Below are 11,906 nucleotides of genomic sequence, written 5' to 3' on the forward strand. Positions count from 1 at the left end.
ACTGGAGAGGATCTTCCTTCTATAAGCGGGAACAGGCCTGTCAGGAATAGATGCTTGACCTCTGGGTATATTCATGGCAAACTGGATGAGGTAAAAGTAAAGGGCAGTACACGCGCGTGTGTTACTGACAGCAGGTCAAATTTAGAGGGGAGTGAATTTGAATCCTGTGAACGACAAGTTCTGTCGGTGGAACTTTCGAAGACCAGAACTATAGAAGGGGTTAATGGCACAATGAGTATTTGGGCTGGGTCCGAAACTCCCACAGATCCGGACTCCGAGAGGGGCGAACCGCTAAGGATACGACAAGCTCGCGTGGTGGAGCTTGCGAAGACTAGGACTATAGAAGGAGTCACTAGCACAGATAATTGGGATGAGTCTGGAATACCCGCAGACCTAGGCACCAAGAGGGGTAATCCGCAGGAAGAATTTCCAAAATTTGACGTTTTGGGCAGATATCAAATTAACAACACACCAGAAACTTCAAATTTGGGGAAAGGGAATCCTTTTTTTTGTAAAGTGGTTAAGAAATCTCCAATTGATACTAGTGAATGGGTTATTGTACACAATAGATGATTCAGAGAAAAGAAAACAGATGCAACAATTTAAAATTACTCTACCGAAAAACTAATTAGTGGAATCATTAGTCTTATGCATACGAGCCTTTTCCTAGGAGCACACATGGGGACTGTGTAAACTTTGAATAACTTAAAACAAAGTTGTGCTTTTAAAAATATGTACTGTAAAGTTGAGGAGGCAGTAAAGAACTGTGATCTATGTTTGAGTAGTAAGGTTAGCACTATATGTCCTAAACTAAAAGAAAGTGTTTTTCCCGACCACCCATTTTATATCTGGTCAATGGATACCACGGGAAAATTGCAAATTGGCGCTGACGGTGACGAATATATAATTATCGCAGTAGAGCATTCCACTAAGTATACAGTCATGGCACCAGCCAAAGACCTCAGGTCGAAATCAGTGATGAAATTTATGATGAAAGAAATCATATCACATTTCGGAAATATGGATTTCCTACTGTCGGATAATGCTACATGCTTTACAAGCAAAACCTTTAATGAAATGGCCAAAGCATTAGGATTCAAATTTATACATTCATCGCCTAGGAACCCCCAATCAAATGGGTTAGCATAAAATAGAGTAAAACGTATAAAAAGAATACTAACGCATTACCATGACGAGACACATAGAGGAAATTGGAGTGGATTCTTACCATTCATACAATTAGCGCTAAACACTAGTATAGATGCTAGCAGAAAATATACACCCTTTTTCCTACTCCATGTTTTCGAAGCTAAATCTGTATTCGACTGTATTGTTTCTAATCCGAGGGATGGGTTTTGTTCTGAAGATGAATGGGTTTCTAATCTCGTACAAAAAGTATTTGTCAGCCGACAAATATGTATTAATGAATTAAAAAGGGCCCGAAAGAGCCAAGCAGCACAATACAGCAAAAAAAATATTAGAAATCAAAATCTGACTTAATAATTTAGTGTATATAATTCAAGAAAGTTGATCAAAAAAGTATTCTTATAGGGACCCTATCTCGTGTTAAGGGAGTTATAAAAAAAAACGTCTTTTTGTTACATTAGTTAAAAACTATTAAAAGACGGCTAGTAAATAGAAGACAACTTAAAAAGATAAACGACCAAGAAAGGGTCTTAGCCAAGAACCCCAAAATTCCGAAACAAAGGTCAAAAGTAGAGGAAAAACCTTTAGACCTTATAACAGACGAAATTGAAGGGGAACAAACGAATAAAACACTGATAGAGGAAGATACCCCCCATAAAATTTGGCATCGTAATTTAAAAAGAAGAGTATTAAACCAAGAAAATAAAAATAATTAGGAAAGTATAAATCAACCTTACATAAGCACTTTGAGTGAGTTGAGTGATTCTAGTAGCCCAGAAACAGATACAGAATTGAGTATAGCAGAATCCCAATTACAAACTGATAACAGGATTGACAGTGATGAATTCGGAAGGGAATACTTCTGTGCAAACAAGTAGTAATAATTACGAACAGGAGAGAAGAATCATCCATGAAAGAAAAGCTAAAATAAAACCATTAAATTATAAAGTTCCTAGTTTAAAGGATTCTCTCGACGGAAAAATGGCAAAACCTAATAACTAATAAACTTACCTTATTCTAAAATTAAGCCTTCAAAGGGCTGGTCCAAACCTGTATCCTCAGGAGTTACACAAAATCCCTTAAAATCCGCAACCTGAAAAATAAATAACTTGGTTTCCTTTCTTACTAAATTGGTGTGAAAGTGTTCAAGGGTCGACACCGAAATTCCACCAAGAACCAAAACCATACAACGAAGGTCAGTAGGGCAATTCCCACAGGACGAAATATTCCAAATCCTTAGATTGTCGGTTTGGTCTAAAGGAACGCTATGGTGAGTGTGCAGGATGACCCTCCCATCACTCGTTAAAAAGATTATACACTCTAAACTGCACATCACTTAAAATCAAATTACTGTAAGATAATAGAAGGGAAAGCCTGGATACAAGCAACAATCCCCGCGGTCAAGATCTGCAAAACTAAGTCTAGAATAATTCGTTATCACCGCATTTAATCTGGTATGAAAGTGCAAACGGCGATTACAAATTTTAGTCCTGTTACCAATGGGAACATACGCTGGGTATGGGGTAATAAGTATATCCACACAGCAACGGTCAGGAGGTCGATATTCACAGGAATTAGAATACTATATTATAAGACATTCAACTTTCTCACTGCTAATTGTGTCATGGGTATGTAAAATTAAAGACCCTTCTAAAGTTTTAAATAAAATACACTTGTAGCCAGCCATATTAAGCTCTAACTAAAAGACATAAAAACATTTTAGAAATGGTTGGAACCCTGTTTGTTTGGCTGACCTTGTTAACAAAAGGGATAATGCTTAAGGAAACAGCAATACATAGCCAAATAGCTTTCAAGGATATTGGTCAAATTTACCCAGTTAACGGAATACATCAGGTAATATGGTATGTCAATCGGGAAAGCCTCAGATCTGATTTAGACGCAGGGATGCCAAATGGACACTTTTAGTGCCTTTTGGACACTTTTTCACTCTGAAGGACACCGGGACACTATTAGATCAAAAAAGGCAGCTTTTTGAAATAAAGGACACTTTTTGGACATTTTTCCAAATCAAAAATCGAATGTCTTTATTTTCTTCTTTTTTTTACTTTTTTTAATTTGTACTTTACTTTTAAGCTTTGGTAACGGCTTAGGGATTTTTCTTAGATGTTTTCGTTCCCTGCGCAAGCACCATTTATCAACCGAATAGGACCTAAAGTCTTAAATAATTTCTTAGACCACACTGCTTTTCCCTTTACAAAAAAATTAAACAAGAAAAACGGGTTTTAATTTCTATAAAGCAGTGAATACATAAAATTCTATAAAGCAGTGTCTATAAAGCATGTATTCACTGCTTTATAGAAATTAAAACCTGTTTTTCTTTTTTAATTTTTTGTAGACCTAAAGTCTTAACCAATTTGGTATGCTAGAACTATCAAATCCGTCTTTTTCTTCTATCCTACGGTTGTCGTTTGTCATCAAGTCGGTCAACTTCAAGGATCTACCTAATGCTGGTGGCAAAGTTACCAAGGCCACTGAAAAGGCTGAAAAGAAGAAGTGAATGACCATTCCCTGCTGGCACGTCCCGCGTAAATCCCTTTGGCGTGTAGCCGTGTGCATATGGCTGATATTATAAGCCTTCTGAAGCCTATTACTGATTCTAAGTGGGAGCAAAGGGGTAGCTAAGCCTGGAAATTTCCACGGCGGTGGTGGGCATCATGGCAATGAGGCTTGACTCTTCGTCCCAAGGCTGCACAGGAAGTCTTCTAGCGCACCTCAAAGTGGTGAAGGGATGTAAACATCACCGAGCTCCACGCTGAGCAAGGTGATGGCCAACGCGCTTTGGGTGACCACAAGACTGGGGACCTTGTGATGTACCTTATCCCCAAGAAACGCTCAATAATGATGACAAATATGATGATTAAAAGTTTGGCTACGGCATCCCCGGTATTATGCAATGCGACGAGAATGGCGTTCTCGTCGAAAAGTATGCTAGCTACCGTCTTATCAAGAAGACAAGGCCTGAATATCGGCTGCTGGAACCTGTGCTCGATTAAATGTTTATTGACACAATCTTACCGAGGAGACAACCCCGACTGATCAGTGCCCCAACTGCCCTAAGATAAAGATTGAGAAGAAATGGAGCAAACTCAAGGACCACATCAATGAACCTGCCTCAAACATACTTGGGTTTGTCAAGCATAAAACCAAGAAGTGGATCTCAGAAAGGACACTCAAACTCTGCCAAGAAAAAAGAAATGACCAACAAGAAATCCCTCACATACAAAGTGCTACGGCAAGAATGTCACAAATCGGGACGAGCTGACAAAAAAACCTACTCGTCGAATGTTCTCAGTGACATGGAAAGAGCCGCATAACGGTACGATACACGAAAACTCAGTAAGATACTTGGAGAATGCACTGGGAAGAAGAAGCAAACTACCATCCTCTCGCTTAAGGTGAAGGATGGGAAAATACTCACAAGTAGCGAGGAGCATATCGAAAGATGGTGTGCTCACTTCCAAGAGCTATCGAGACCAGAAGACAATAGTAATCAACCACTTACTGCACCCCAGAACCCCCCACACAACCAGGCTTATGAAATGTTTGTACGGACCCACCCTCCAGGGGTGAAGTAATTAAGGCGATCCAAGTTTTTAAAAATCCTAAAAGCCCAGGAATAGCTGGGATTCCTGCCGAGCTACTGAAAGCTCTCCCTGAGGTGGTGATGGATAAACTTCATAGCAAGATAACTGAAGGCTGAGACAATGAATAGATCCCAGATGACTGGAACACCTCAATAATTGTCCCTATCTTCTAAAAAGGAGACCTAATGAACTGAAAAAACTACCAAGGTATATCCCCTATCCCCATTGCTGCCAAGCTGTTCGCAGTCATACCTTTAAATAGATTCAGAGACACCCGATACAGACGAACGGGACTCAACCAAGGAGTATTCAGGCCGAGAATGGGTTGCTGTGACCAGATTCTTAGCCTGTGACAACTCCTTGACCACCGGTTTAAACACCAGCAGGAAAAAATTCAAATCTTCATAGACTTCATTACCGCGTTTGATTCGCTCCATCGTGATGCAATATGGGAAGCAATGAGAGAGGACGGTGTACCTGAGAAGATCATCAATCTGCTCAAGGCATACTATGCTGGAACAAACACCCGGGTAAGATTCGATGGCCATCTTTCAGATCCGGTCCTGATCGAGGAAGGTGTACGATAAGGCTGTGTCCTTTCACCATCTTTGTTCAACTTCGTCATCGATTGGATCCTCAGGGTCCTGGACAAGTATAAAGGCGTTGCAGTGGGCCCGTCCTTCTCCGTCACGGATCTTGACTATGTTGACGATGTGAAAATGCTTGCTGAATCTGTTGCAGATGCCCAGGCTACGATAAATGACATGGCAGTCAAGGAACTTTCGACTGGTCTCCAAATAAGCCTACCAAAAACAAAATCCATGCGAACCGATGGGATGGATGAAACCCCTGTTGCCCTAAATGGTAATCAGATAGAGGACGTCCAGTCGTACAAATACTTCGAATTGATGGCAAACCTTGCCGGCAAATCTTCAGAAGGAATCCAGAGCCGCATATCGTCAGACTGGAGTGTCTTCCTTCAGCTACGGAAGCATGGAAGCAGAGCGAAATATCGCCACGCACAAAGTTCCGAGTGTATGAAGCTTTGGTTCTCCCTGTCCTCCTCTATGGATGTGAAAAATGGTCACTTAAAGTAGCCGAAGCGTTGAGCTTGAATATATTCAACCACAAATGCCTGCGCTATATCCTGGGTATCTACTTCTCTGATAGAATTTCGAATAAAGAAGTAAGGAGAAGATTCGAGTATCGCCCACATGTCTTTGGAATTGTTAAGCACAGGAGACTGAGATTGTTTTGCCACACAATGCACAGACTAGTTGACCTTATAAGAATAAAATGTCTCAAATGTCTACCACTACCGGCATGGAAGAAGAGGGCAGGAGGCTTAAAGAAGACATGGCTAGTAATAGTCAGGTCTGATCCGGAGCCAATTAGAGAATTCCGAAAAAATGGCTGGCACTAGGATCGCCAGTGGCTTGAAATGGAGGAGCCTGCCCCTCTCGAGCAAAACCTTTGGAAGGAGAAATGTCGTCATCTGCTGGGCGCCACGATGAGTCTGGATGCGGGTTGAACATGCAACATCTACAAGTAAGCACAAGGTTCTTATTATACTGCTGTCATAGAAAGAAAGGAGTTTCGCAGAAAAGCTGTGTTGCGGCTCAATTTTATTTATAGCCGCTAGCGAATGTTTCTGTTTTAAATTCTATACTTCCAGCTGTGATTTTTTGTCTAACGCTTGTCGCCAGTTTCTATCGAGTATAACTCAAGCGACTTTATTTCAATCAGCCTTGTCTTCTCACTTTTTTAGTTCTCGAAAACGTCATTTTTTTTTCTCCTGGCTTACTTCTAAATGTTCAGAAAACGACAAGATAGAGGAATTGTTAAATGATTTTAACCCCTTGACCAACCAGTTGACTGAGTGGGTAAGGAGATTGACGTATTTTGTTGAACTTTAAAACCATGTAGGTCAAAATAGAAATTTTGTTGCTACAGCCGTTTGGACCTTGTCGCACCTAAAGATCCTTAATAGCTACCGAATATCAACGACTCACATCTTTTTCGCATAACTTATGAAAATGCCGAAGTGAAAATGAATCTCTATGATTATTTTTTTACTTTTCGAATAAGATAGGTAGTGGCATTGATAATCGATATAAAATTTCGCTCTGTTGACATTCTAATGACGATTTTTTATGCCATATATTCAAATTTAACTAGTATAATTGGTAGCGTTAATGACAAAGATGGAAATACTTGCAGAACTCATGTAGGTAACACACCGCGGGGTAGCGGAACAAAGAAGGACGAATTTCACAGATTTTTGGCACTTTTTTCACAGGCTTTCAAAATTCATAGTGGCTAGTTTTCTAGAGGGACACTAAAAGTGTCCATTTTTGGCTGATTTGGACACTTTTGTCCTTAAAAGTTTTGGTAACCCTATTTAGACGACCTAAATTTGATCACTTCGAAAATCGAAAATATTAAAATTATGGAACAAATTGTCAAAAGAGACTCAGAAAAGGGAAAAAAGAATTTCACAGAACTCAGAGAAATACATTAACTAAAAGAATATGTAATAGATTAGTGTAAACTATTACATTTAGAATTGAGTGAAGGAAATGGAATTCTCAAAATACTAGAATCATTAATGACGGATAATACAAAACGAAACAAACGAAGTCTATTACCACTCTTTGGGCAAACGATAGGATGGGTAACCGGATTAGCAACTGAAGAAGAAGTAGAAAAAATTCTTCATGAAGTCGATTATTTGACGGCAAAGAATGAAAAGTTAATACATATTTCGGACTGATCTATATCACTAGTCAGTGACCTTGACAGGGAATTAAAAATAGAAAGAAAAAAAAGTTTAGAAAATTTGGGAAAGACTTCCAAACGTATTATCGAGTCTAATGTATTATCATATTATGGAGTCTAATCCAGAGAGAATAATGAGATAAATTTTCTAAAATTGCAGATAAACCAGGAAGTGACGAAAAGCTCAATTTAAATAAAAAAAATTAGTAAAGAAAATAGAAACAGTAATCCTTATTGTTCTTCAAGCAGAAAATAAAAGTTTCCCATTTATTGTTACGAATCCTGCAGACATGCTTAAAACAATTTCCAAAATTGAGAGTTCACTACCAATAGGCTATAGAATATCAGTTAATTATAGACGTTACGACTTACTAGAACTTTATAAATCGACTAGCTGCAATGTGGGAACCCAACAGTTGAAATTGTTAGTTATTTGTGATTTCTTTATATCAAATAAACAAGACGAGTTCAGAATGTGCGAAATGTTCAGCATTCCATTCCCAGTGTCAAAAACTTCGAATTTCTTTCAAATTGAAAACGAATTTAAATTTTATGGGTTGAGTAAATATTAAACTAGATATTTCTTAGAAGATTACAATATAGTAAAGGAATGTAACCTAAAGGGTGTACCATTATTATGCAACCACCAATTTCTTATTAGAGACAAACAAATGAATTCCTGCAGTTTAGCAAACTACATGGAAAATAGTGTAAGGTTGCCCCTACTATCAGGTCTAAAAATTTGGTAGCTTGTTATAAACTGAGGCTTTGGGGTAAGAATTGGTACTCAGAATTCAGTGACAACTGATATTTATTACAAAAGAAGATAAAAGGGAAAATATTATAATTGTAATTATATTGAGTATTTCTAAACTTCTTTTTGGTCTGATATCTATGGTATACTTGTTCGATCCAAAAATGTTTACTGCAAAGTAAAAGATTAAGTTAATGCTAGGCTATCGAATGTTTCTACTTAAGAGTTACATTTGACTAGCTAGTCAAGGCTTGAGTTCTGGGGTATTAAAATCCTTCAGTTCAAACTATTGCTCAGCTAAGCTAGGAATAACCGTAATTGATTTTATTCTAATTTACATTAACCCAAACCAATAGATCCTCTTATTATTTCTTGAAAAGGGCTTTGTGTTCCTTGAACCTTTAATATGCTTGAACTTTAGCAGGGAAAACTCTTAATTGAATATATCTGAACATAAAGGTCTGGAAATTCTTTGATGGACGATATTATTCCTTTTTTCCCTAACCTATCTGTATAAACATTGAGGCCACCCTTGTATAAACAGTCAGTACGGGTTTAACGAAATGAAAGAATGATTAAAAAGGGAACAGTGTTCTCCTTCGTATAAACGTCTGAAGACTGCACAAGGGGAGAAGTAATGTTGTTGTCCGATAATTCCAATTTTCTGGGTATAAGGTCTTTATAAAAGTCAAGCTAAGTTCCAAGGAACTCTAGGCTGAAAAAGGGAAGCACAAAAGGCTCTCCTAATGTTGAATTCTTGGTTAAGGTTCCTTCTCCTCTTTGAACCCTCGGTTATTCGAAGCTTCTTCTACAAGTTTTAAATTTCTGGGAAGAAATTTATTTTAGCTTATTCTAACCTTAAAATGCTGTTTTTGTCCAAATGGCTCAAGCCTTGGCTAAGTGAAAATACTACCGAATTATAAACCCAAATCTCAACTTATAGTAAAATGTTAGACTTCAGCACTAGTTGTTATTCTTGTCTCCTACATACGCATTAAAGTTATCTCCAAGTGACAGAAATCTTTTAGAGGTTTTCTTCTTATTTTAATTTTATCTTCAAAGAGAAATTCAGACAGACAGTGGTAGCCTACCTTAATTACATTGTAAAACACTTACTCGTTGTTAGTTCCAAAAAAGACTACCTTGTATCCGAGGCAAAACTACCCCGATTTGTCTCTCATCCGTAAGTTATATTCCTTTTGCTACTTGTTCTGTTTAGCGACCTTCCCTCTCTCTTAGCCAATCAACCACTTTTTATTAAAAAGTAGTTTCTTTTCCAGTCTTTCAAGGCCTTGCATTTCTTTTTGTTTTATAACCAAACTGGTCTAATTTGGTCTTAAAATATTTATCACGGGTTCAAAGATAATTCGATTCTTGGACAAAGAAGCTCACTACAAGATTTATGACTAGTTACGCAAAGTCAAGCTATTTTCAAATTCAAGCTAATTTGAAATTTTCGCTTTATTTCTGATCTATTGAAGCGAAAGGGAATTCCAAGCTTTACTAAAATTGAGTTACCAAATTACACAAATTTAAGGCCTCTTTACAATAGCGCATTATTTAACAAAGTGTGTGCAACCAAAATTATAAAGGACAATAAAATCTTAATTCAAAGAATTGGAAGGGCACAATATATCATCACATCTCCTTTCAAAGAAAAGATAAGAATACATTTCGAATGCAAAACAGAGAAAAACAATAAATTCACGTATATAAAGGAAAGCTCAATAGTGGAATTGCCAGAAGAATGTTCTCTAACAGCAGAAATGTTAAAGATAAATGGGACGTATAGAGGACACATTGCAAAGGAAATGACGCCTTCAAATATATCTATAATAAGCCTAAAAGGGAACCTCTCCCGAGCCGGGATACACAATGACTGGGACAATGAATTCGAAGATTTAATCTCTATATATTTCCAGAACAACTCTAAGACGAGAATGGCCCAAATGAACTGAGGAAAATACATATTTCCTTACGAGAAGACAGAGGAAAGAAAATAGCTAATTATTGGACATTTACTTTCAATACTTTTAATCTACTTATTTCTATAGTAGGACTAGAATATTAAAAAAATTAAGAAAACTAAGGGTAGACTATAGGAAACAAAAGTCTCAAGGCTTTCACGTAAAATTAGAACAAGAAGAAATTGAATTAAATTGATTCTTAGCACATTTATGGTTTCCTGTAAGAAAACAATAACTGTACTAAGAATTTAAGTGTGGGAGGTTGTGAGAAAGCCTTATTATAACCTAACTAAATTGTAAAAATAGAAAAGCCTTATTATAACCTAACTAAATTGTAAAAATAGCAAAGCCTTATTATGGTCTTTGAGTAAAGATAAGAAATCTGAAATTGTGAAATCTGAGTTGAGCAAGAGTACCCTTGACTCAACAAGGTACAAAATTGTCCATAAAATGCAAATAAACCAGTCTGTTTCGAAATCAAATTCAACGACTAAAATCTCATGTGATGATATCACATGATAAAAATTACATCAAAACAGTGTTTTTTGAAGATAATGAAAGTGGTAACCGTCATTTTTGAACATAGGACTATTATTGTCCTAAAGATAAAAAGAGGGATTGCATAAAAACTGGTCTCTAGCCAATAGGAGACAAGAATGACAAAATAAGACAAAACATAAAATAATGATTTTTTTGGGAAGAGAAGGGTAGTCTTTTTTGGAACTAAGAATGAATAAGTGTTTTCTTTATAATTAAGATAAAAAGCTACCACTATGTCTGCCTAAATTCCCCTTTGAGAATAATACCGAGACAAGAAATAAACGTCTGAAAGATCTTTATTACCTGGGCTCGACCACATATATTAAATTAATTTAATACTTATATTTGAGACATAAACTGGTACTGGAGTCAAAGCAGAAATTCCCATTGGAGTTTTGTCAACAGAAAAGGGTTTATTAATTAAAGGATATGGAATCTAACTAAAATAGATTAGCAGCAGAGAAATACGCGCGCAAATAGCTTAGGACTCTAGACATTTTTTTATATTTTGGTGATCCGGGTGTAACGGGATCAAAATTCAAAACCTCAAAATTTTCTAATTAAAGTTACTCAAATCACCCAAAATATGAACCTAAAAATTCAAGTAACCCACAGATCGAGTAAGGCTTAAGCGTCCAATTTAAAAAGTAGCAAAACAAATGTATCTTAATTGGACAAACTTTGTAAAAATCTTTCCCATAGAAAGTTCAATAGCAATAAATAAATCCGCCTCTGTGTCTCCTAAATATGCCATAAATATCAGTGTGACCAAATGTTACACGACAGGCGACCAACAATGTAGTTTAAATTTTATGATATTGAATTCCAAAACTGTCAAGAGAAGGTAGAATTTATCATACAAAAAAATAGTCACCAGAGATACAAAGTATTTTCCTGTAATCTAGTTGCATTGTTCTGAAACTAAGTTTAGGATTATGTATTCCAATGCAACTAAGTTGTATTGTCCCTTAACAAGTTTCACAGTGATAAATTATAAGCCATCTGGAAACTAAGTGACAGGTCGTTAGCAATAAAATTACAAAAGTAAAACTTCGTTTTGTCGAGAAAAATTCCAAAGTGAAGTCTTAGAGCTATAAATCGTATCAAAATTGAAGT

At 36.8% G+C, this 11,906-nt stretch overlaps 1 protein-coding gene across 1 annotated transcript; it reads left to right on the forward strand.

Annotated features, from left to right (window-relative positions):
• The first annotated feature begins 732 nt into the window (after window positions 1-732).
• LOC148956651 (uncharacterized) lies at window positions 733-1,149 on the forward strand. The gene has a single exon (XM_089091606.1). It carries the CDS (start codon window positions 733-735, stop codon window positions 1,147-1,149), a length of 417 nt encoding a protein of 138 aa, XP_088947732.1.
• The last annotated feature ends 10,757 nt before the right edge of the window (window positions 1,150-11,906 follow it).

Source organism: Artemia sp. Qi Xiang Cuo, chromosome 1 (assembly GCF_049724085.1).
Source record: "Artemia sp. Qi Xiang Cuo chromosome 1, ASM4972408v1, whole genome shotgun sequence".
Lineage (NCBI taxonomy): Eukaryota > Metazoa > Arthropoda > Branchiopoda > Anostraca > Artemiidae > Artemia > Artemia sp. Qi Xiang Cuo.